Source organism: Gilbertella persicaria, assembly GCF_025201335.1.
Source record: "Gilbertella persicaria strain CBS 190.32 chromosome Unknown B0P05scaffold_35, whole genome shotgun sequence".
In the NCBI taxonomy this organism is placed as follows: domain Eukaryota; kingdom Fungi; phylum Mucoromycota; class Mucoromycetes; order Mucorales; family Choanephoraceae; genus Gilbertella; species Gilbertella persicaria.
This window is the reverse complement of record NW_026251996.1, coordinates 53914-79132: the sequence shown is the minus strand read 5'-3', so window position 1 is coordinate 79132 and position 25219 is coordinate 53914. Positions and strand designations below refer to the sequence as shown.

Genomic DNA, 25219 nt, shown 5'->3' with positions numbered 1-25219 from the left:
TGTCTTCATTAGAGAATACAGGTACAGCAAATGAGCTTACAGAATAGTAAAGCACTGGATTACAAGCATCAATGAGTTCATTTAATTTATAGATAATACGAAGAAAAAAGTAATATCCACAAAACAATAAAAGCTTAAAAAAAGATGAATAAGAAGTTAAAAGATAAGAAAAGATAAAGAAAAAACGGAACAAATAATGACTACTACAACTGCTTTGACCATTAGATGGTCAGTATCATTTTCTTGACATGTTTGGTTGATAGGAGACTTCTTTTCTCCGTAATTAGCTGGCTCGATCTACTAAAGACTTGTTTGCAATCAAATAAGTTAAGTTAGGTCTGAAACAATTAAGTCAAGTCTAAAACTGACTTGACTTGCAAGTCGTGATTGAGTCTTGATTTTTGTTTACTGATGAGGCATGGCAAATGGTCAAAAAGCTTGTCTCATGACTCTTTCACATAAAATCAGAGCCTAACTTCAACATCTACCAATCACATGCTGTGCGTCTCGTCAATTTACGTCAGACCTTAAGGGGATTGTTGTGAGATGAAGAGAGAGTAGGTATTCAATAAGAGAAAAGGTAAGAACACAGAGAAAGTCCGTTAGAACTTGTATAGGTTTTTATTTCTCCAAGAAATGTTATCTTTCAATTGCTATAAAATGTCGAGGTATTTATACTTTTTCTTCTCGGTCAAAATATTGTTTTGGGTTAGCTTCTTGACTACGGATTGATTTGTTAGATCAGGAGCAATTAAGAGAAATGCCTTTAGAGGAAGTTGTCAGCTCAGCCAATAGTACATGATCTGACCTGAACTTGAATAAACTATTACATATTTGTCAAATGCCAATGCCAATGTATTTGTCAGCTCTAACTGTCACTTTATGAGGGCCATTAGTAATAACAGAGTCACTGGGCTCATAATCTCTGACTATGAGGATGATGTAGTACTTCTAGTAGAATGAGTGAATGTCAGTGACTATAGATCCATTGCAATTGCCATAGATGTGATCTGGTCTTTTGCCATGGTCATCATGTATTGATCTATGCATATGAGTTCATATATGTTCACAACACTGTTGTTTTTATCTGCGTTTCCTTCGCTTCTCAAAAATGAATCATAACTGAAATTGGCTGTTTATCTTCAAATTCGAAATGGATGTCTCGGTATTGTAGTCGTTCAATATCTGATCTTGGTCTAGCCATAGTAGAGAGACATAGAAGTGTTATCGTCTTCAATTGTAAATCATAGATGGAGATTTCTTTTCCCTTGGGCCATTCACCTTGAATATATTCTACTACCTTTGATGTGTCCCAGGTTTGTAACTGATGTTGTTTTGGGACAGTAACTTCGGATTTTCTTTTTGATTTAAAAAAGTCAATAATGCAGTCTTGTTCAGCAAGAGGTGTTTTATCTGGATGAAGTGTCTTGTATACCGAGGCTATCGCAGATCGTAATCCATTCAAATATTGATACGAGTAAGTCTTGTTTGCCATTAGAAATCGTAATACACGTAAAGCGTCATAGTCTGTTGGTGGTTGTAATTGATTTTCTTCTTTACACCATTGAATCCATTTTTTCCAATTATTGTTGTATATTCTATGCGTAGCCGACCTGTGTGCTAAAGTGAAAAATTCCAAGGTTTGTTCATCCAATGAAGTAGTGAATTTCCTCTTGCCCCTGATAATTACCATGCGGTCATCGTCCATCTGTTGATCTTGAAGTTGACTGGTAGTGATTTGTGCTTCATCCTCAACAAGGTTGGAAACCAATACTGGGTTGGCCAAAAAGGTGTTATCAGAACTGCTTGTTGTATCCGCTGTTGTTTTATCTTCCGAAGTACTTGGGGTATCCATTTCCACGGGGGGAAAAGATACAGTCCCTTTTTGGGCCAGATTTGTTGAAAAGCATCATTGGCTGTCGCATCCGGATCCGGGAGAATGCTCCAAAATATCGGCAGTTTTGTATTTGTTCTCGTCGCAAATGCATCTATTTTCAGCGGTCCCCACATCTGACTTACAGTGGTTACATTAAGTGTCCCATAAAACTCCTTTATAAGCATAAATTAATATATTTTCGTCGTATTGACCTTGTGTTAGTATCAGAAAAAGCACATTTTTTTGCTGGTTACTTCAATTTCCCTAATTAGTAAGAGATACCATTTTTGGACAACTTAGGTAAAAAATGACGTAGCGTTTTCAAAAAAATTTCCTGCAAAACCTGAATACCTTATTTTCTTCGGAGAATAAGCATTCTCAATCGTGCGTTTTCCACATTCTTCGGCAAATCCTAGCACAACCTACCCAACTACATATAGATACGGCAAGCTTCTCAGAAAAAAATTCTCTTTTCTTCATTCTATATACATACCTTTTCTCCTTATTATCATGCCTTATGTGATGTTTGGGTTGTGAATGAAGATATAATAGAAGATAGAAAGAAAACAAAGAAATACAGTGAGACTGTTCAGTACTTCTTTACTACAAAATAAATTAATTGGTCTAAAATATATCTTTTCCAGGGTGTCTTTTATACTACCTGATTTATTGACTAATTATGATTACTGATTATTGATTACTTAACACCTTGACAACGTGTGCCTGGGAATTGATTATATAAATTCTCCTTTAATTCTCCTTGTTACCCAAAAGGTACAATTATGGTTTCCTTATTTGTAAATATCCATGTGATGATCTGACATTAAATAAGTCTTCATTTACATACTAAAATACATCATAATCAATTTACATCAGAAATAGACATAAAAGAACCTCTTGTACTGAATAAGACAATGGATCTTTTAATAGATCAAGACTTATAACCGAAATCCATAATTTATATTATTTAATTAATTTAAAGTAGTCTATGATAATAGAGACTCAGTCATTTGCATGAACTCTACTACTACTTACTCCGACATCTCTTCATGTATAAATATGCTAGAATAATTTATAATCAAAAGGGACAACAATAAAATTGTATAGAACAGTCTCAAAGTATCTACCTTTGTCTCTATATCATCTTATTATATAACTCTATTATCAAAACATCACAATCCATATTATCCCAGTTACCGTTATTTACTGTCATTATACAGTGCTTACTTTATATTTATAATGTATAGTGCTATAAGTGATTATTCATTTATATGATGAAAGATTATTTATTATATTTTGTATTGAAAGTGCTCAGATCACCACACCTTACAGCCTCCCATACGATAAACGAAACAATGTCAAATCTGCACTTTTATCTGGCAAATCGATTCGTCAGGTCTCAAAACTAACAGGTGTTGCCAAATCAACAGTTTCTCGTATTAGAAAAGAGTTGCCAGAAATGAAAACTTGCACTGGTACCGGTAGACCATCAAGAGTAGGTCATCTTACGGCTTGTTTGCTACGAATAAAAATCCGAACTGGAGCATTGAAGAATGTCAAAGAAGTCCAAACTTGATTGTCTGGACAGGGTATTGCTTTGACGTATAGTGGAACAGTCTCTCTGATGAAAAGGGTAGGATTATACTCAAAGCTTAAGTAGAAGAAATTTTTTTTGAGAGTTTCTTAGCTTTCGAAGAGATACAAATGGGCCTTAAAATATCGTAACTGGTCCGCAAATGAGTGGAAGAGTGTCGTTTTTACCGACGAGACGAAGGTCAATCTTTGGGGATCAGATGGTGCAACATACACTTGGTTACAGCAAGGGTTTAAAGCGAGGCCCCATAACTACAAGCTATTGCTCAAGCATGGAGGTGGCTCTCTGATGATGTGGGGGTGCATGACATCTTCCGGAGTAGGATATGCCTCTCGAGTGCTTCAAAAGACAATGGATACCGATTGCTATTTGGAGATTCTAGGGTCGTCATACCTAGATACATTGGAGTATTATAGTATGGATCCACAAAAAACTATCTTTCAACAAGACAACGACCCAAAACACAAAGCAAAGGCTACCATTTCTTGGCTTAAAGCCCACAAAGTCCACTTTATTGCTGACTGGCCACCTAACAGTCCCGACTTGAACCCAATAGAGCATCTTTGGAAACAGTTAAAGTGCAGGCTAGCTGGATATGATACAAAACCAAAAAATCTGGACGAATTGTGGTCAAGGGTCGAAAAAGAATGGTACAAATTTCGCAAAGGTGACATGGAGGCATACTATAGCAGCATGCCTCAACGTATAGAAGCAGTCATCAAAGCAAAGGGCGGTTATACAAAATTTTGAGCATTTCAAATAAAGAATAAATTTTGGTGAAACACAAGTTTTCTCTCTTTTGAAAATGAAGCACTGTTATTGGATGCATTTAGGAGTAATTAGCAGTGTGATTATTATCGTCAATGTCTAATTAATCTATGTGCCAAGTTTCAGAAGGATCGGCGGAGTTTTTGTAGAGAAGGGTAAAAAAACAGGTTTTATGGGACACTTAATGTAACCACTGTAGTTGGTTGAATATCGTTGTCGGCATCGAGGCTTCGTGTAAGAGGTCTGTTGTATGTTTGTAACGACTTGATTGATCTGCCTGGATATTTTCTCTTCCTGGAAAATGTTGATATTCGACGTCTAAATTGTATTCGTTGCAAATATCTTGGATTGAAATGGCTAAATCCTGAAGTACTTGAGAGGCGGTGTCGCCGGATCTTGTGCTGTATTTCAGAGCAGTCATGTTGTCTGTAAATATTTTTATTGTTGAATTCTTGAACTGGTTGGCATGTAAGCGTAGGGCGAATAGGATTGCTTTTAATTCGCGAGCATTTATCGATAATTCTTTTTCTTGATGTGTCCAAGGTCCAGTTGCTTTGACGACTGCGGAACTTACTCCCAATCCTAAATCGGAGGCGTCTACATGAATAATCACTTGTGGTGTTGATGCTATTGTCTGAATCGGTAATCCATTCTTGGTCGTAATCCATGTGATCCACCGTTTTAGTTCCTTCAGACTGTCTGGGGAAAGTGTCATCGGTGCTTCCCAACTTTGATGATGTAGATGTAGAGTCTTTGCTAAATTCCTCTGTAAGTATCTTATATGCAATAAAGTCTCTCCTATTGCTGGAATCATCGAGGTCATTTTTCCCATGAGACTTGCAAACCACCTACATGAACGTTGAGTGGTTAGTTTCTTAGCTTGCTTGATTCGTGCCATTAATTTGTTGATTTTGATTGTTGGGACTGATATCTTCATCGACCTCGTGTTAAACGTGAACCCCAGGAATTTTTGCTGTTGCAACGGAGTTAGCACACTCTTTTCGAAATTTAATAGAAACCTCAAATTCTGCAAATGTTGCATTACCAGATTCGTGTTTTCTTGAGCTTCCTTCTTGCTGGTTCCCAATATACAAATGTCGTCCAGATAAAAAACAAGTCGAATCCCTTGTTGTCGCATTGTTTCCATTGTAAATTTCATAACCTTGCTGAATACTCGGGGATTCACACTCATCCCAAAAGCCAGAGTCTTGTATTGATAGACAACGCCTTGATTCTGGAAAGTCAAATACTTTCTGGAGTTCTGATGAATGGGCGTAACCACATAAGCATCCTTCAGATCCAGTTTGCAGATGAGATCCCCTGCTCGATAATGTCTCTTAAGGCCGGGACACCTTCCATCTTGAAATGGTGGCATTGTATGTATTTGTTGATTTGTTGATTTGTTGACAATCTAAGTTCGGTCTGCGTTTGGTTTTTTCTTGGATGGTAAAAAAGTTTGAAAGGAAGTCTGTTGATTGAGTGGGTGAAACTTCTATTATTCCCGCATTTAAGAATTTGGTAACCGCTTCGTTCACTGCGCTCTGTTCCCCTTGATTCAATCTCATTGGTCGTATTTCTCAAGGTTGAGGTTTTGAAAATAATGGTATTTGGTAACCATCTTGTATTATTGATAGTGGCCAAGTGTGTGATGTGATTTTCTGCCATTGTGGAAGAAAATATTGTAACCTGCCCCCTGGATCTATTCCATCGCTGGGAATGCTGTAGTGTGATGAGCTGTTGATTATTGGTTGTTGGGGAGGTTGTTGTTGTTGGATTGTTGGTTGGCTTGGGAGTTGTTGCTGTTGTAACTCTGATTGCCTCATCGGTTTGGGGACCCGACCCAAAAAAAGAGCCTCGTGATCCTCTTCCACGACCTCCGCCACCTCTGCTATTTCCTCGTTGGAAATTTCCATAAGTTCCTCTACCTCGTTGTTTTCCACTTGCTTGTTAGAGTAGTCGTTGTTCAAAGGTTGCTTTATGGAAGCTGGTGAAGAAATCTTCGCTGTATGCATTTTTCCCTTTGACATCCTCATCGTTGGTTTCCAAATGTTTGAGGCTTGGTGGTAAGTGGAGTGCTTTATCTTCAAAGGTTTTTGTCTCTCTCTCTTGAGTTTTTGCTGTTGCAAGTCCATAGATTGCCAATCTCTTGCTTTGTTCGATAAGTCCTTCCATTGCTCGTCGGGCTTGCATTGGTTTTGGATTTCCCTCGAGTAAAAGTTGTAATTCTTCAAAGATCTCCATTGCCACTCTTGCTTGAAATCTAGTTCCTTCTGTGATTTTTTGAATAGTTGCAACGACTTGAGCGGTTTCAGTCTGGTGCCTTTTGAGATAAGGTAAAAGGCTTTTGTTGATTTTTTCTGGGACTGTCTATTCATCTGAATGGTATCGTTTCGTATCTCTTTTGAAACGTTTAAAGTTTTCTTGTAATTGTTGCTGAGAGAGGTTCTCCAATTCGGTAGCGATTTCCATTGGTATTGAGTTCTCTGCATATCGCTCTTCTTTTTCAGCATCCATTTGTTGGACAATGGATCTGACAATTTCTTCCATTTCGGACTGAGTGTATGTTCGTTCATATTGCTCATTATCAGCCATCAAAATTATTTTCCACGAATGCGCGGCTTTTGAAGGTATAAAGAGAAAAGAGGGGCTGGGAAAGAATTTTTTATTGAAATTTACTTAAAAAGAAAAATAAAGCGCGGCTCTTGGAGCATGTTACCACATTGGAGTCTGAGTCGAAGGCAACAAGAATTGTTATAGGCACGACAAACAAACTCATTTTTAAAAGATTAAAAAGGAAGTGGGTTACTTCAATAAACTACATCAAATCTTTTCTTTTTGTTAGATTTTTATGACAGCTTTATTTTACTACCTTCAAATTCTGTCTTTGAAGCCTACTAGTACTAAATTTAAATCTACTCTTATTCCTCTTTGTTGTAATTGATAGTCTTTACAGTCTTCTATCTCCCTTTGTCTTATTTGGTTCTACATATATTTCTAGTCAAAGGTAAACATACACTATGGCGGAAAAGTTAGTTACAAAACGTACAATTTTTGTTCGCAAAATTACCAATTTTTACAGCAAAATGGTTGTTTGAGAAATAGCTGGCATCAATTTTTCAACGTACAAAGTTGTTCGAAATGTTACCAAATTATTTGTACGCTTTTCGAACAACTTTAGTAACAAAACAACTAAATTTATTGTTCGAAAAGCGAACAATATTAGCAACAAAACAGCAATAACTTGTTTCCTTCTGGAACAACTTTGGCTACAAAACAACCAAGTTTTTTGGTGCTTTAGTTACCAACATTGTTCGTAATCTCACTTATTTTTTTAGGATTATTAGAAATTAGACGCTTATTATAAATGGAAAAAAACGATACTTCTACTAAGAAATAGTAAAAGAAAAGAAGCACTACTTGAATCTAATGAAAACAGAAATATACAAGCGAGGCAAGAGTGTTAAATGAGCAATTCGCTTTGTCATTCGGAATTGAGACAACACTGATAGACACAGAAAATAATTTGTATCTAGTATATGGCTTTTTTAATAATGAAAAAGGAAAAAACCATCATCTTGCTATCCAACAAACTTACCTGACAAAGTGCATGCTTGTACGGATAAATAGTCAATTCCTTTAGGTGGGCATTCTTTTTTGAGAAAAAAAAGCTAGTTTTGAGTATATTGAAGGTGTGTAATAGCATATCAAACTTACTATAAATCAAGAGATAGCAAGAACTTGTTTTGGAGTCTAGAAAATAAAAGGCGCTATGTTAGCTTTCAAGTGACAAAAATAGAGCCATATACAGATTAAACATATTTTGATTTTAAATGGAAGCAGACTAATCTCATCTAAACATATAGAACAAACAAACTAATTAAATTAGAACAAGGCAATGTCAAAACTCTTTTCCAAAACAACACTCACCAGTACCGGGTGTTAAAAAAGCGCTGAAAGTACTGTCTACTTCTTAAGATGAGTAAGCCCATGAGTCGATGTTATGCAATTATAAGGTTTTAGAGAGTTTAAGCTTCTGGATGTAGGTTGAATTTAGGAGCTGTGGACTTTATCTATAATATAAACGTTTCAAGAGAAGGTGATGGAAAAAAAATTGTTTTATTATTTAAGGTCATGACTATTTTTTGTTACTTCCTGTACACTTAGACTTAGCTGGTTGGCTTTTGTCTTCATTGCGTTTGCCCCTTTCCTTAGGTTGAGAAGAGGGAAGAGGTGGAGAAGGAGAACAAGGACGACAGTTGTTTTCCATTCCGAAAAAATGTCATCTTCAGAATCCTCAAATTTATCACCACAATATAGGTTTGCGTACTCCAAAGACGGCTTTTCACTTTGAAGAGATTCAACACTAACTTGTTTTTTACTGTATAGTTTTGATTCTTGTTAGGCATTTTAAAGTTTCATTGAATGCATGTTTTGCGTTTATTATACCTGATCCTAGAGTTATTCTCTCTTTCAACAACAGAAGCCTTATTTCTTGCTCTATTACTTCTGTGCTTTTGTGTTTCGAAGAGCAATAGACCGGCTGCCCAGGAATGCTGACATCTTTGAAGAGGAACGCCATGAGTAGCTGCATTGCTTTCAAGCTTAAATGTGTATTTTGCGATTAGAGCAGAAGGCACTTCAGACCATAAAGGCAACACAGCTACTTTGTCATTCTTCTTCAAAGCTTTCAGCAGCTCTAACTCCATTTCATCGTGGGTATTTTTTGCGATTGTTCTGAGGATCCCGTAGTCATTCTCATTCACTTTATCATCAATTAAGAGATCAGTCATATTTCTTTCTTTCTTGAGTAAGTTGATCAGGGCAAGCAAACGCAACCGTGGCGTATCATATCTATGTTTTCGATGAGAGCCAAATGCTTTTGTTGCTTCCTCAGGTACTCTAGGAATGTCTCGGAAGCCTATCAAGTTTAGATTAAGAGAATTGACAATACCGCCTTCTCTTGCTGCATTTTTTAGGAAGAAATAAAAGTTTATACATATCTTAGAGAAATAGCTTGTTTTTTACCTTATTGAGCTGCTTCAAGAACTTCACTGTTGATCTCATTATTATCACTTTGGGCAAAAGAGGGTGCTAATAAATGCATCAATCCCTCGAGTATTTGAGTCTATGATTCGATTTTTTGTTCGAGTTGGGAAACTTGTAGTTGCATTTGAGTGATTTTGTAAATAGTCGTTTGGTTCATATCTGTAAGACAGAAAGACAATTGCAAGAAAAACCAAAAAGCTATTTTTTGTTAAAAAAAACCTAAACAATTACTAAATATTCAACATAACTCAATATACTCTTTTTAGATGAGTCTCATGTCAAACTCTTAGGAGTGCATCAACGTATTGCATTGTGCAAACCTTTTTCTTTGTTTTTAATAAGAAACATTACTAGTATTATTGTACTTGTAAAAAAAAAACAAAGAATTCTTCTTGCTCATAAAGCTACTATGATTGTCGCAGTACTTGTCGCCTCATAACTTTTATTGTTGACAAAACGAACAAGTTTGTTCCCCATAAACAAGAAAATCAATGATTTTGAATGATATGACTCGCTTTTTAGAGAAATAAAATTAAAGTTGTTGACATTTCGAGCAACATTGGCAAAAAAGTTACTTTTTCTTGTTTGTTTTGCGAACAATATTAGTAAAGTCAAACAACTAGTCCGCCATAGTGGAAGGGGTGCTTATTGACCTTTTACAGGTTACGAGGCTATTACTCAAGAATCAATAAATCTCCCGTTTAAGACATACGTACCGCTTTGAACCCCGCATTGAGGTTTGGATTTCGGACTACAGCTGGTTGGGAAGAATATGATGCAAGAGCAGAAAGACAGTTAGAAAGGTGTGAGATGATACTTTCAAGTCAATTATCGGTGATAAATCCACAAGAGAAAGGCAACAAGAAGGCTTACATCGCAATGAGAACGTCGACGCAATTTTCTTGAGTGTAGGTTGGAAGCTGGAGAATATTGAGACGGTCAACGCTCCTGATGAGTTAAAAGAATACGTTGATGGGCTTAGAAAAAGTAAATGAAAAGCAGAGCCTAGATTCTGGAAGTTGCAGTCGCTTCCTCGGCCACAATTTTACAACTTAAGTAAAGTCGTAAAAGATTATCTGGCTGTGCCTTGTATGAGTGTGAGTTGTGTGAGTGTTTTAAATAAATGGAGCCAGCTAATCACGGAGCAAAGAAGCCGCTTATCACTCAAGCATGTCAAGAAAATGATGCTGGTCTTTTACTGGTCAGAACAGTTGTAGTAATCTTTGTTTTTTCCACGTTTCTCTATATCTTTATCTTTTCTTGTTCATCTTTTTTTAGTGCTTTACGATTCTATAAGCTCATTTGCTGTACCTGTATTCTCTAATGAAGACAGTGAATGGGAGGCATAGTTGGATGGAAAAAGAATTCCAGGTATCATGAAAGCTTACAAGCCTGAGACAATTAAGCAAAGTCGAGCCAAACCTGAGACAAATTAAGTGGTTTCAGGCTTGAGCTATTTGGCTTGATTGCGTACACTACTCATCAGATATAACTTTCTACCTATTGCTCTGTTATATCTATAGTTCTATATATCTACAAGTTACGCTAGTATAAAAACCAATCCTTGAGACGTCACAAAGACATTAAAAAAGAAACGTAGGTAAACGCAGTGGCACTGCAAAAAAAATGCGGCTAAAGTGGATCGAACACCTGACCTTTAGATCTTCAGTCTAACGCTCTCCCAGCTGAGCTATACCCGCTTTTGTCTCTTTGACAGGTTTGTTGGTGAGTGTCAAAATGTTGAAATTTTTATTTTCCAAGTCAGCAGGAAGCAATATAATTGGTACGCCTTTTAAAATGAAAACTCACAATCACTCTCAGAAGATCATTAAATCACATGAAGCAATCAATCTCAAAATGGAATCAAGACGAATCTTAATTGTTATTCCTTTAAGCGAAATATTATCATCCCAGAAAACAAATCAAACAAAATCACCCTATCTCTTCTTTACACTTTGGATAATATCAATCGACTGACATTTTTCTTATTTCTTATTTTTATCGAATCATATATTTTAGTCAAAAAATAGTATAAATATCACATCACATATTTTTCAATAAAGGGGATCATTATCAAAAATATAAAAAAAAAAGAAAGGTTATTTTTCTGACTACTTAATTGAAGAAGAAATCTGGAAAATCTTGGGAAGATTGGATTTATCTGTCTGTCAATTGAAGTATACAAGAACAAGGAAAGAAACAAATAAGAAAGAAGAAAGCTACTATACAATATTGTTAATTGGGGTCTGTCCTTGGTAAAAACTCCTGTCTTAGTAACTGGTTGCTCTGGGAAAGAACATACTTGGTAGTTATCTGAAGAAGGATGCTTTTGGGAACATTTATTAACATTATCATGTACCTTAGTTATTTTTATCTTATATTCTATTTGTTTTGTTGTCAATTGTATTTTGAATTATTTGTACTGGATTTGTAAGTGAAAATCCTTTGATGAGATCATGACTGTTTACATTCTGTAAATAGGCTTTTCTGTTGATCCGCATTTGATCCGACAACATCAAGACTCGTACTCGCAAACAATAAAGAACACCTTCAAAATATCGACTGAATTATCATTATACCTTGACATTTTTTGGTGCGGCTAAAGTGGAAAAACAAGAAATCTATCATCCTGGTATTTTGACACTATTACAACTATATTTCAGTCATAACACAAAAGAAAGCAATTACAATTAAAATTATCAACATGTCAAACAACTCAAACGAAAGCAACTCCCGTACTGCAAGTTCGACAACAAATCATATGAACATGCATTCACCTTATCTCATGAAATTCATGAGTGATCCTGTTGATTTTACTGGTGACATTAAGCGCATCAATCCCATCAATTGGATAAAAAAATTGGATCGTATAAAAAGTTTTGGAAATTTGGACGATGAAAACATCATACTTATTGCTGTCGACCATCTGGTAGACCAGGCCAACAGCTGGTTCAACTTGACTCATCCAGACCCTGAAACTCTCACATGGAAGGAATTCAAGACTTCGTTCAAGGCTAAATACTGTAAAGGCCAAATGGAGGTTTGGTGGGAAGAGATTCATGGCATGAAGCAAAAGCCAGATGAAACTGTGGAAGATATTGAAATCCGCATGCGAGAATTATTTCAACTGGTTGGCATCAGTGATGAGCGTATGATCAAGCGTACCTTTTTGAAAGCAATTCGCCCAGAAATAGCTCTTGAAGTAGAAAGAAGTGATATTGATGAAGACACAAGTTTGCAAGAAGTAATCGCCAAAGCTATCAAGGCAGAAAAAGTCTTCAAAAAGTATCAACTCCAAAATTCTGTAAACATTCCTACTATTTCAAGCATTGCCTCGGAAAGAAGTTTTAATCCTTTTGCTCATACGGAAAACTATGAACGTAATGCTGCAGCTCAATCCATCAACTCTGATACCATGAGCGAATTGATCAAGGAATTTCGCGAGATGAAGATAAATTTGTTAAATGCCACCAAAAATATCTCAAACGTCAATCATGCTAACAAGAATTCATACGTCAGGAAACTATGGCATGCTTCCATTGCAAAGAAGAAGGGCATAGAAAGGCTGAATGTCCCATTCTTAAAGCAGAGACTCAAGGAAAGAATGGTCAAGATTCGGGAAAAGGCCAAGCGCATCAGTGAGCTCTGAGGGTCCTGATGTGCGTTTTAAACAAACAAATCCCTCAATTGGTACCAATATAAGAAATACTCAAATACACTACATTGACTCAATCCCCAAAATGCCTATTCTGAGTGCTATTCCAAAAAGAAGAAGAGTTGTGCAAGGTGATGAAGAAAGGGAAGAAAATGCTCAAATTCCTATTCAAGTTCCTCAGAATACGTCTCTTCCAGTAAATTCAAGTCAGCAAATAGGGGCTGGTATTCCTCAGGTCGCAAGTGGAAACACCCTACCTGGAAATCAAAACCCGAGTGGTTATCCTTTACATAATATACCACTTCATCATGCACACAATGTACCGCTCAGTAGCTCATCGGTTTCCAATAACAATCCGAGTCAACAAATACAACAATCAAACCATCCTCTGAATAACTCCAATATCAAGCATAAGCAACCAAAAAAGAGAAAGCCTGTACGCTATCTGAAGTTGCATGAAAGCACAAAGAAAATTTTGTCTGCATTGTCTGAGGCTAATTCTGGATTGTCCATCCTTGACTGGGTCATGTTAGACAAAAATGCTCAGGGAGATTTGGTCGCTGCTGTTCGCACAATGAGAGCAACCAAGAAAAAGAAGGCTGCTATGAATTTAATTGTTGGAGCTGGCAATCCTGCTAATTCCATGGAGATTAATAATGCTCAAGCCATACATGAAGGAAGTATGACGGGTCAATTCGGTAGCGATCTTGAAAGCGAAATGAATCCCAAGTATGAACAAAAGTCTGCTTATGATTGGACATCTGATAGTGAAGCCAGCTATGAAGATGAAACTGATTCAGAACGCTCAGAGTCAGATGATGATGACACAAATACCTCTATTGTCACTGGTGTTGGACCTTATGAATTTGATATCAATACAATCCGTTCTAGTGCTCCTTTGCGTGCTCCGGTTTTGCTAAATGGCCGATTGATCGAATGTATTTTCGATACAGGGGCTGGGGTCAGTGTCATGAATGAAGGACTTGCGAAGAAATTGAATATAGAACCTACTCATGTTGATGAAATGGTATTGGTATCCTTTGATGACAAGAAACATCGTCACCCTGCTAAGGTCAGCGCCAACGTCCCTGTGAATGTAGCGGGTCACAATCGTCCTGAACATTTCTGGATACAACCCCAAACGTCACCAAATGCCAATGATTACTGTATTATTGGAATGACTTGGTTCAAGAAATACGAAATTACTATTAGAATAGCTGATGATACTATTTGTATTCCAGTTACCAATGGTCAAGTAACCGAACTACGTGGTACTTCAAATCGTGATATAATTGTTCCTAGTCAAGACAAGGCGAATGGCATCGCTGAAATATATGCAGTCTCTGTTTCGGCGAGTGATCCTAAAGCAAGTACTATGGAAGTCAAAACTTATGCACAGGACATTATGGATGAAGAAATTGAAATGGCTAAATTACTTACTTTTGAACATATTCAAGATCCTGAAATAAAGGATATTCTTGCCCAGTATAAAGCAGTGTTTGTTGAAGTGAGTGGTCCTGGTCTGATTGACTTCATGAAGCATGACATTCCTCTCAAAGATGAAAAGCCCGTGCCAATTCGCTCTAAACCTTTTCGCTTGAGCTGGAGTGAAGAAGAAACTTTGAAAAATGAAATAAAGAAGATGCTAGAGCTAAATCTTATACGGCCATCGCAAGGTTTATGGTGTAGTCCATGTTTTTTTGTCAAGAAAAATAATGGAAAGCTGCGTCTAGTCATTGATTACCGTAAACTCAACTCCATGACGGTAAAGTCAGGATATGCTTTACCTATCATAGATCACTTGTTGGATCACCTTGGTGGTAACAAATATTTCTCTGTAATTGATTGCGCTAGCGGATTCTGGCAGGTTCCCTTGGATGAGCAAAGCAAAGAGTACACTGGATTCGTTACTTTACAAGGATGTTACGAATTCAATGTTATGCCATTCGGACTGACATCAGCAAGCAGTACTTTTCAAAGAATGATGCAAATACTGTTGGCACCTTATATTGGCGATTTTGTATATGTGTTCATTGATGATGTTATTATATTTTCTAAGACATTAGAAGAACATCGTGTTCATTGCCGTCTAGTGCTGGAGAAGTGTCAAGAAAACAACTTGCGTTTGAATCTCTCCAAGAGTCACTTTTTGAAACCAAAGGTAGAATACCTAGGACATGAAATTTCAGCCGAAGGAATATATCCACACCCAAGAAATATGAACAAGATTGCAAATTTTGCCACCCCTAATAACCTAGATGAGGTACGCTCATTCCTCGGTACAACTGGTTATTACAGACGCTTCGTGGATAGTTACGCTACTATTGCCCAGCCATTGACCAAACTAACTCGAAAAGGCCAGGCATTTATATGGGAAACAGAGCAGAAGAGAAGTTTTGAACTCTTGAAAGAAGCATTGATGAGTCCTCCTGTTCTAGCCTTTCCAAATAAAGATCAAGTCCAAATCTTAACCACAGATGCGTCCACTAAAGGTTTTGCTGGAATACTATCTCAATCTCTCAATGGATCCAAAGAAGGCGAGACTGTCATAGCCTATGTATCTAAAACAGTATCAGCAGCGCAAAGAAATTATGCAGCCGTGCATCTGGAAGGTTATGCAATCGTTTGGGCGGTAACTCATTTTCGCCACTATCTTCTTGGCAGGCATTTTGTACTTAGAACCGATAGTGCAGCCTTATATCATATCCTAAGATCAGAGAATCCAAGTGTGAAGTTATCCAGATGGGCCGCTGTCTTGTTGGAATATGATTTTACGGTTGAACATATACCAGGTAAAATCAATCCTGCTGATAGTCTATCACGGCTGTTGCAAGAAACTCATTGACTCGTGGTGCTAATCCACACATGTTTGGCTATTATTCTTTCACGAAATATACAAATCGGTTATCGGCTGAATGTTACGAAAAATATCGTACCATTTAAAATCAACATTATTCTTATATTGATGGACTCATGTCCCAAAAAACAACAATTTTATTCTAATTCTTCATCGTTTCCGCATTGGTCTCTTATGAAATATCCCTGGTTCTTGGCTCTCTTTTATTACTTACTGAATAGGACTTACCCTACTGAGGCAAATAAAGTAATCAAGCAAAAAATACGTCGTCATGCAAGTAAATATCTGATTGCTGGAGAAGACTTGGTTGAGAAGTCTACTGGGAGAAAAGTATTGCATGAAGCCATTGAATCTGAAACTATAGCTAGGGTACACAAGGAAAACCATCTAGGCGTTCGTAATTTGGCAAGGTTATTGGCTGATAATTTCGTATGCAATGATGTGTATGCTAAGGCGAAGCAAACAGTGTCCAGTTGTGCTATATGTCAGAAACATGCAAGACCAAAATTCTCCAGAACAAACTTGGCGAAACCAATCAGAACTCCATCACAACCTTTTTATCTTGTTGGTGTAGATGCTGTGGGCCCTCTACAAGAGACATCATCTGGAAATCGATATATCCTGACAGGCATTGACCAGTTGACGAGATGGCCAATTGCTCTTGCTGTTGGAGATATTAACGAAGAAACAACAGTGCGCTTCTACTTACAATGCCTAGTCTATTGTCACGGTGTACCTCGCTTCATTCTATCTGACCGTGGAAGCAATTTCATTTCTGAATATACTTGTACCTTCCTCATGCATATTGGTTGTAAGAGTATACATACAACTGCTTTTCGTCCTCAAGTGAATGGAAGTTGCGAGCGTTTAAACCAGACTTTGGTGAAGACGATGGGAAAACTATGCGCTGAAAATCAAGACATCCAAGAATGGGACCGCTATGTAAATCCTGCACTAATGACCTTACGAATATTGGTTAATGAATCTACGGGATATTCTCCAAGTCAACTCTTATATGGTTACCAGATGTTGACACCTGCTGTCTGGCAAACACCCATACATGGTTATGAAGAAGGAAACTTGGAACAGGACTTGGCAGAAAGAGCAAGATTTATAAACAAGGAACTGGTTAGGATAAGAGAAATAGCAAGAGAGGCGTCTGATATAGCAAAAAGAAAATACGCAATGCGCTACAACAAACTAGTGCATCCTTTTAAAACTTACAAGATTGGTGAGCAAGTGCTTATGAAGGAAATGGTGCCTAAAAACAAGTTTGGTGACAAATGGATTGGACCTTTGACAGTGACGAGAGTAAATAAGAATAATACTTATTACCTAGAAGGCCTCGAAACTGGGAAGATTAAAGACGCGGTAAATGGCGATCTACTCAAGCCTTTCATTGAAACACGTAATATGATTCCAGACGTAAAAGTGGTTGCTGCTCATGAGAAATTCAAGACGTGGTTATCCCAATTACCAAGTTGACTATTGATGAGGAAAATGAAAAATCAAATTTTGAAGGGGCTGCTGACAGGTTTGTTGGTGAGTGTCAAAATGTTGAAATTTTTATTTTCCAAGTCAGCAGGAAGCAATATAATTGGTACGCCTTTTAAAATGAAAACTCACAATCACTCTCAGAAGATCATTAAATCACATGAAGCAATCAATCTCAAAATGGAATCAAGACGAATCTTAATTGTTATTCCTTTAAGCGAAATATTATCATCCCAGAAAACAAATCAAACAAAATCACCCTATCTCTTCTTTACACTTTGGATAATATCAATCGACTGACATTTTTCTTATTTCTTATTTTTATCGAATCATATATTTTAGTCAAAAAATAGTATAAATATCACATCACATATTTTTCAATAAAGGGGATCATTATCAAAAATATAAAAAAAAAAGGAAAGGTTATTTTTCTGACTACTTAATTGAAGAAGAAATCTGGAAAATCTTGGGAAGATTGGATTTATCTGTCTGTCAATTGAAGTATACAAGAACAAGGAAAGAAACAAATAAGAAAGAAGAAAGCTACTATACAATATTGTTAATTGGGGTCTGTCCTTGGTAAAAACTCCTGTCTTAGTAACTGGTTGCTCTGGGAAAGAACATACTTGGTAGTTATCTGAAGAAGGATGCTTTTGGGAACATTTATTAACATTATCATGTACCTTAGTTATTTTTATCTTATATTCTATTTGTTTTGTTGTCAATTGTATTTTGAATTATTTGTACTGGATTTGTAAGTGAAAATCCTTTGATGAGATCATGACTGTTTACATTCTGTAAATAGGCTTTTCTGTTGATCCGCATTTGATCCGACAACATCAAGACTCGTACTCGCAAACAATAAAGAACACCTTCAAAATATCGACTGAATTATCATTATACCTTGACATCTTTGTCAAGTTAATATTTTTTTAAGCTCTGTGGTCAATAATACGGGTCACGTAACAATAGAGTATTTTCTAGCCAATGATATTACTGGGAAAATATTCTAGAAGGCAATGACGTCTGTGTATTGATAGAGTAAGTATAAGATCTTTATTTATAGAAATATTTCATGTTACCTGTGTATTGATAGAGTAAGTATAAGATAAAGTACTTACAGTTATCAATAGCACAGTATTTATACTTTTCTATTTGAACTAAATATATGATCTAAGTCTGTAAGGTAAAGTATCATCGATGACGAGTCTGATGTAAGCGATGATATTGTAACTGCCTTCCAAGGATTAGGTTCAAGCGGACTTTCTTTTTCTTTCGGTTGTTTGACGTTTGCGGCTTGAACCTTCTCTTATTTGGGTTGTACTTGGCTGGCAAGTTATACTCCACTTCTATTGGTTGCTTTCTATCTTCTTTCTTCGTTTCCACGACATCTTGTCGAGTCAAATTTGGTTACGAACCACATTGCAAGTAATACACAACTCATGCAAGAACTGCCGCTAGAACTAGAAATAAAATTCCGAAAAGAAGCAAACGCAAAGAAAAGAAGAAGGTTCTCACCTAACATAAAACGAAGCAAAGAACGAAGAAAAAGAACCAAAAAGGATACTTAGCAAAACATTGATATTAGTTAATTATTAGCAATTATATTTAGCATATTATTTTATATTTCATGTCTTCAATTACTAATTACGTACTAGTACAAATAACTAGAAAACATATAAATAACCCACATAATCTAAAGAATAAAAGGAATTCAATTTTTGATTAGTGATAAAAACTACTTAGTTTAAATAATTTCCTTTTTGGGTCTACTTCTTTAGAATCAAGAGTTAAAGAGTAAACCTAAAATAGTATTTCTTGGTCACGTGATCTTATTGCAGCTATAAACATCCGTAACAAGACGCAAAAATTACATCTTGAGAAGTTGAATGTTCCTGCTGTCTGACTCGAAAATATTAAGAAAGTGGTGACGTAAGCAGCTATTCCGATCCGGGTTTGTTTGTGTCCGTGCCGTTTCTATACTCTGGGTGTACGTAGTAAAGTGGTGAAGCACCCTCTGAGTAATGGCTGTTCTTGTTCTGGGTGTTGTAACAGGTGTTGGTGATGATTCTGGTGCGTTCGTGGTGAACATGTGGATCTAAGGACCAACAAGAATACTAGCAAGCAAAACAATAAGCCATCTCTCATTTCATACAGGTTATGTATTTTCTCAACAGTGATAATTCCCATAATTTTCTTATACTCTTTCTTATGCAAGCAAATCAAGACCTTTATTATCTTTACTTCCTTTTTTACCCGTTATCTGTCTGTACCTATCTATGTTCTTATCGTTGTATCTTAGTACATTATATCTCTACTATCTAATTCCGTTGAATTGTATAAAAGCTGAATGAGCAAAACCTAATAAAATGATCGAACTTTTCTGAAAAAGATATTTTTGAAGGAGATTACCTGAAAATCTGGTGCTATTACATTCGAAGTAGGTTCTTTACAGTCTTTCCTTGGTGCTCGTGTGTAATAAGTGTTTAATCGGTTATCTTACTTCTAGAATATCTGCTTCATTTCTTCTATAAACTCACATATAATCAATGTCAGCTTTGTCGTGCAAATGGAGAAAGAAGATAAAAAGCAATCAATAGAAGTGGAGTATAACTTACCAGCCAAGTATAACCCAAATAAGAGAAGGTTCAAGCCGCAAACGTCAAGCAATCGAAAGAAAAAGAAAGTCCGCTTGAACCAAATCCTTGGAAGGCAGCTACAGTATCATCGCTTACATCAGACTCGTCATTGATGGTGCTTTACCTTACAGACTTGGATCATATATTTAGCTCAAACAGAAAAGTATAAATACTGTGTTACTGATAACTGTAAGTACATTATCTTATACTTACTCTATCAATACGCAGGTAGCATGAAATATTTCTATAGATAAAGATCTTATACTCTATCAAAGAAAAAAAAAAGGAAAATTTTTTTTTTTTGAAAAAACAAAAAAAAGTTGAAAAATTTTTGAAAAATGAAAAAAAAGCTGAAAAATTTTTGGAAAATGAAAAAAAAGTTGAAAAATTTTTGAAAAAACAAAAAAAAGCTGAAAAATTTTTGAAAAAAAAAAAAAAGTTGAAAAATTTTTGAAAAATGAAAAAAAAGTTGAAAAATTTTTGGAAAAACAAAAAAAATGAAAAATGAAAAAAAAATAAAATTTTTGAAAAACAGAAAAAAAAATTGAGAAAAATTTGAAAAAAAAATTTATCATGTAAATACGAATACACGAAGTATTGAAATTATTACACGAGAGCGAAGTGATCTTTGTTGTTATCTTTCTTTTATTGGTTAAATTCGAACTTGTACTACTTAAAATATATATAAAATAAAATAAAACTAGACTATGTATCTTTATCTTCTTTGGTGAGAAATATTTAACTGAAGAAAGACACGGGAAGAGGGGGGCGGGAACAACAAAAATCACTTCGCTCTCGTGTAATAATTTCAATACTTCATGTATTCGTATTCACATAATATTACACTTTGAACCTTGTGATTTTTGTTGTGCATTCAGAGTTAAAACCTTGGTAGAATCCGTAGATGTAGTAACCGAGATGCGGTAAAACTGTTCAAAGAGTTCCTTGGAGGACCAGTTACCATGGACAACAATATCATCGACAGCGATACCAGATTCAGCAGTCAGTGTGGATCCTAATGCTCGAGCTTTAGGAATGGGAGTACCCATAGGTCTTGTAACAAATTGCATGATTGATTGGACATGCTTAGAAATACGCTCATGGCCCATAGCAATATAGTGATTCTTGATTTCTCGAAAAAAGGCATTGATGAGGATTTCTAGAAAATTTGGATGAGGCGTAGATGCTACCGAGTAAGCCACCCTAAGTAAATATGACTTGTATGCTTGTACTGGATATAAGAGAGGATTGTCCTGTGGATGAATTGTAATTTCTTTGGTGATGCGAGAACCGGCGCGTTTCTCCTTTGGTGCCACGACTACCAGTTTGAGAATATTATTGTCGGAAACGGAGCACTGATTGAGATCGATGCGCTCAACATCCGAAGGACGAAGAAAGCCAACCATAGAAAGCAGCCATGCGGTCTTAGCGGTAAGAAGGTCAATAGGCATTTTGTCATTAGTACCCAAGGACAGCAAGTGTGTGATTGCAGGCGTTATATCATAGTCCCAAGATTTGAGAGGTAAAACGTAAATTGCTTTGAGGTTTTTGTAGAATTGTTAAAACTCGTCGGTTTGACAAATAGTTTGCTGATCAGTATTTGAGTACAGCTGAAGAATCAAAGATGTGTAGGTGAGTGTAGTCGAAACCTTCCATTTCTTAATGGCCTTTTGTTCAGCAAGAAAATTCAGGATAGGAAACACTGAAGGTGTTTGAGTATCAATATCATGCTCATGACACCAGTCTATATATGAGTTTTGTATGTAAGTGTGATGTCTTGGAGTTTCTTATCGCGTAGGCCGACTGGGAAAGGCGGAGGCGCTTTAAGCCATGTTCCATGCTAGTAGAGTCCATTCCTTGTTCTTCTTCAAGATGAGTGGCTCTTGATCGCTTATGTCCTGCGCCGGAACCTGAAGGAGTCTCGGTGGGCAGGCTACTAGTTGTAATGCTAGAGGATACCAGGGTGCCGTTGGCCAGTTCGGCGTGATAAGTGTGGTAGGACGTCGGTGTTGAAGGAGAGTTGTCAACGTTGGTAAGATAAGGTTCCATGGTGGGGCTAGATACAGGCGACCCGGAAGATGATGCCACGGCCGACTGAAGGTATTTGTCTATAGAGCTTGAGGTTGGTAGTTCCATGATACGAAGTGTGGGAGATGGTGACGCTTCGCTGAGGCAAAGAGATCGATATGATGGGGGCCCCATATTTGATTGAGACAATTGAATGTTCTCGCCGAAATCGACCATTCTGTTTGAGATTGAAGAGCCCGTGACGGAGCATCTGCTGGATTCATCTTGGATGGGTCGTATAACGTCGACAGCTGTATCTAATTCTGGAAGCAATAGGTCCAAATGTCAAGAGCTATTTGACTCAATTTCTCTGATTTTGTGCCGCCAAAATGTTTGATATAAGCAATGGCTGAGGTATTGTTGATGCATAATTGAAGATGGTGATGAGTTGAAACAGGAATAGATTAGAATACTTTCTGGACGACCAGCAGTTCCTTCTGATTGATGTGCAAGGATTGTTCCTCCGCAGACCATGCTTCGTGAACCGATTTGTTGCCCCAAACAATACCATAACCTTGGTCTGACGCACCCGTGGAAACTTGAGTGATAGGTAGCGTGGAAAGAAGGTGGCGTCCATTCCATTTGGTCAACTCGGTTGTCCACCACAAAAGTTCCTTCTGCATTTGGGCGTTGATCTCGGAGAACGGCTGATAACGTGTTTTATTTAATTGGGCCAACAGATGACGAGTCCAAAATTGAGCTTGAACATTCTCCAAGTGAGTAGCCATGGTTGTGCCAATGAACCGGGCTAAGCTGGTCCAGCTGACCTTCGTTTGCTTCAGTAAAGAATAAGTCATGCATCGAAGTGTCCTGATTGTCTTGCCTGGCACCGAGATAGTCATGTCTTGACTGTTGATGTTCATGCCCAAGTGGGTGATTGACTGCGATGGCATTAGAGATGATTTCAACGTATTCAATAGCCAGCCTAATTGGGTCACTTTTTCACATACCTTTTGAGTGAATTCCTGAGCTTGTTGAAAAGAGTTCCCCATGGTGAGTAGGTCGTCCAAGTATGTCGTGAGCCGAGCACCTTGCCGCCTGGCCCACTTGAGAACCGGCTTGAGGACTTTGGTGAATATCAAAGGAGAAAGACTCAGACCGAATGGTAGGACTCGATATTGGTATGCTTGTTGTTTTCATTGGAACCGCAACAGATGACGATACCGAGGATGGATCAGAATGTGATGAAAGGCGTCTTGTAAGTCGATGGATGTTAGAAAGTCGCCTGGTTGTAGCAGTTGAGTGATAGTTTGCATAGTTTCCATTTTGAAGTGTTGAACTGGTAGGTATAGGTTCAGTGGTTTCAGGTTGAGGATCGGTCGAAGGCCACCGTCCTTCTTGGAAATGATGAAAAGTTTTGAATGGAAGCCTGTTGATAGATGATGTGGTTGTATCAACTCGATTGCTTGCTTGTTGAGAAGATTCTGTATTTCCATGTCGGTTACCTGTTGCGAAGTAACCGAAGTGATTGGGGCGCATGAATGATGGTGAGAAAGGCGTTTTGGGGGTAAATAAATAAGAGGGAGACGATAGCCATATCGTAAAATGTTGTGTAACCATGGATACACGGAGAACCCGAGCAAAGAAGGCCAAGAAGAAGAAAACAAGGCTAAACGTCCCCCCACTTGACCTAGAGCCGTTTTTGTTGGTTCTGGCTCTTGTGAGAACCCCGTGGTTGAGTCAGCTGATCCTTTGAGAAGCCGCTAAAGTTGTTGTGAGACTGTTTGTAACCATTTAATCGGTCGGTGGCTGGTGCACGGGCGCCTGAATACGTTTTAGCATAATTATTGGTGTCACCGTTATTGTTGAAACGTTTGGATTGAGGTCCTTTGTTTCGTTGAGTACGTTGCGTTGCGTTTTGAACTGACTGTTGGAGTTTGATGTGGTCCAACATTTCTTGCGTGTTAACAAGGAACTTGTCTTTCGCCTGCGCTGGTGGGTCAAGGTCCTTCGATAATCCTTTGAACATGTTCTCAGTACGCAAGGTGATAACATGAGAGGCGAGGTCAGACAAAAGTTCACGCATGGCGTAAGCAAAATCCCGCGCTTGTTGTTTGAGTGCTGTATGATCCTAATTTTCGTGAAGCTGATATGAAAATCAATCCAAAGGACGGGTGATGCCCGACAAACGATATTGAACTGTAGAAAAATGACCATCAATCTGTTTGCATGAAGAATGTAAATTGACTTTGTTAAGCTTGGGTAGATCAAGATTTCGTAATGTGTTCTTGGGCAATCGAATAAGAATCGCCGACGGTCGGTATCCTCAAGAGGACGTTTAAAGAAGTCTTCTTAAATGTATGGAAACTCGTCCAACATGACAGAAGAAGGAGTAAAGTCAGCGCCAGGTGCACAGATGACAACGTTTGGGTCAATATTGACCAAAGGTGAGTCGTGCAGCTTTTGTTTAAGCTTATGGATTCTTTGTAAAAGTGTATTAGCCCAAGCGGGTGGTTGTACTTCATCAGACATAATTTCGCTACGACGGTGTAAGTCCAAGAGCGTAGTAGAAATTAGAACAAAAAGAAGATAAAGATACATAGTCTAGTTTTATTTTATTTTATATATATTTTAAGTAGTACAAGTTCGAATTTAACCAATAAAAGAAAGATAACAACAAAGATCACTTCGCTCTCGTGTAATAATTTCAATACTTCGTGTATTCGTATTTACATGATAAATTTTTTTTTCAAATTTTTCTCAATTTTTTTTTCTGTTTTTCAAAAATTTTATTTTTTTTTCATTTTTCATTTTTTTTGTTTTTCCAAAAATTTTTCAACTTTTTTTTCATTTTTCAAAAATTTTTCAACTTTTTTTTTTTTTCAAAAATTTTTCAGCTTTTTTTTGTTTTTTCAAAAATTTTTCAACTTTTTTTCATTTTCCAAAAATTTTTCAGCTTTTTTTTCATTTTTCAAAAATTTTTCAACTTTTTTTTGTTTTTTCAAAAAAAAAAAATTTTCCTTTTTTTTTTCTTTGATAGAGTATAAGATCTTTATCTATAGAAATATTTCATGCTACCTGCGTATTGATAGAGTAAGTATAAGATAATGTACTTACAGTTATCAGTAACACAGTATTTATACTTTTCTGTTTGAGCTAAATATATGATCCAAGTCTGTAAGGTAAAGCACCATCAATGACGAGTCTGATGTAAGCGATGATACTGTAGCTGCCTTCCAAGGATTTGGTTCAAGCGGACTTTCTTTTTCTTTCGATTGCTTGA

At 37.0% G+C, this 25219-nt stretch overlaps 4 protein-coding genes and 1 non-coding gene across 5 annotated transcripts; all 5 read right to left on the bottom strand.

Annotated features, from left to right (window-relative positions):
* Positions 1-8653: 8653 nt before the first annotated feature.
* Positions 8654-9028, bottom strand: B0P05DRAFT_573600 (uncharacterized protein; the record flags this gene model as incomplete). Its single annotated transcript, XM_051581521.1, has 1 exon — positions 8654-9028. One exon carries the CDS (start codon positions 9026-9028, stop codon positions 8654-8656), a length of 375 nt encoding a protein of 124 aa, XP_051432397.1.
* Positions 9029-10911: 1883 nt separating this feature from the next.
* B0P05DRAFT_t77 lies at positions 10912-10984 on the bottom strand. Its single transcript has one exon. It is a non-coding gene; the product is annotated as a tRNA-Phe (tRNA).
* An 8216-nt stretch (positions 10985-19200) lies between these two features.
* On the bottom strand, positions 19201-19583 carry B0P05DRAFT_551771 (uncharacterized protein). Its single transcript, XM_051579399.1, has one exon. It carries the CDS (start codon positions 19478-19480, stop codon positions 19268-19270), a length of 213 nt encoding a protein of 70 aa, XP_051432396.1. The 5' UTR covers positions 19481-19583; the 3' UTR covers positions 19201-19267.
* A 4032-nt stretch (positions 19584-23615) lies between these two features.
* On the bottom strand, positions 23616-24022 carry B0P05DRAFT_620416 (uncharacterized protein; the record flags this gene model as incomplete). The annotated part of the gene is made up of 1 exon (XM_051583435.1): positions 23616-24022. The coding sequence occupies one exon, from the start codon at positions 24020-24022 to the stop codon at positions 23627-23629; it is 396 nt and encodes a 131-aa protein (XP_051432395.1). The 3' UTR covers positions 23616-23626.
* Positions 24023-24164: 142 nt separating this feature from the next.
* B0P05DRAFT_620409 (uncharacterized protein) lies at positions 24165-24617 on the bottom strand (the record flags this gene model as incomplete). The annotated part of the gene is made up of 2 exons (XM_051583434.1): positions 24165-24408; positions 24579-24617. Coding segments are annotated over 2 exons (159 nt in total), but the record flags the coding sequence as incomplete, so codon positions are not given.
* Positions 24618-25219: the final 602 nt, after the last annotated feature.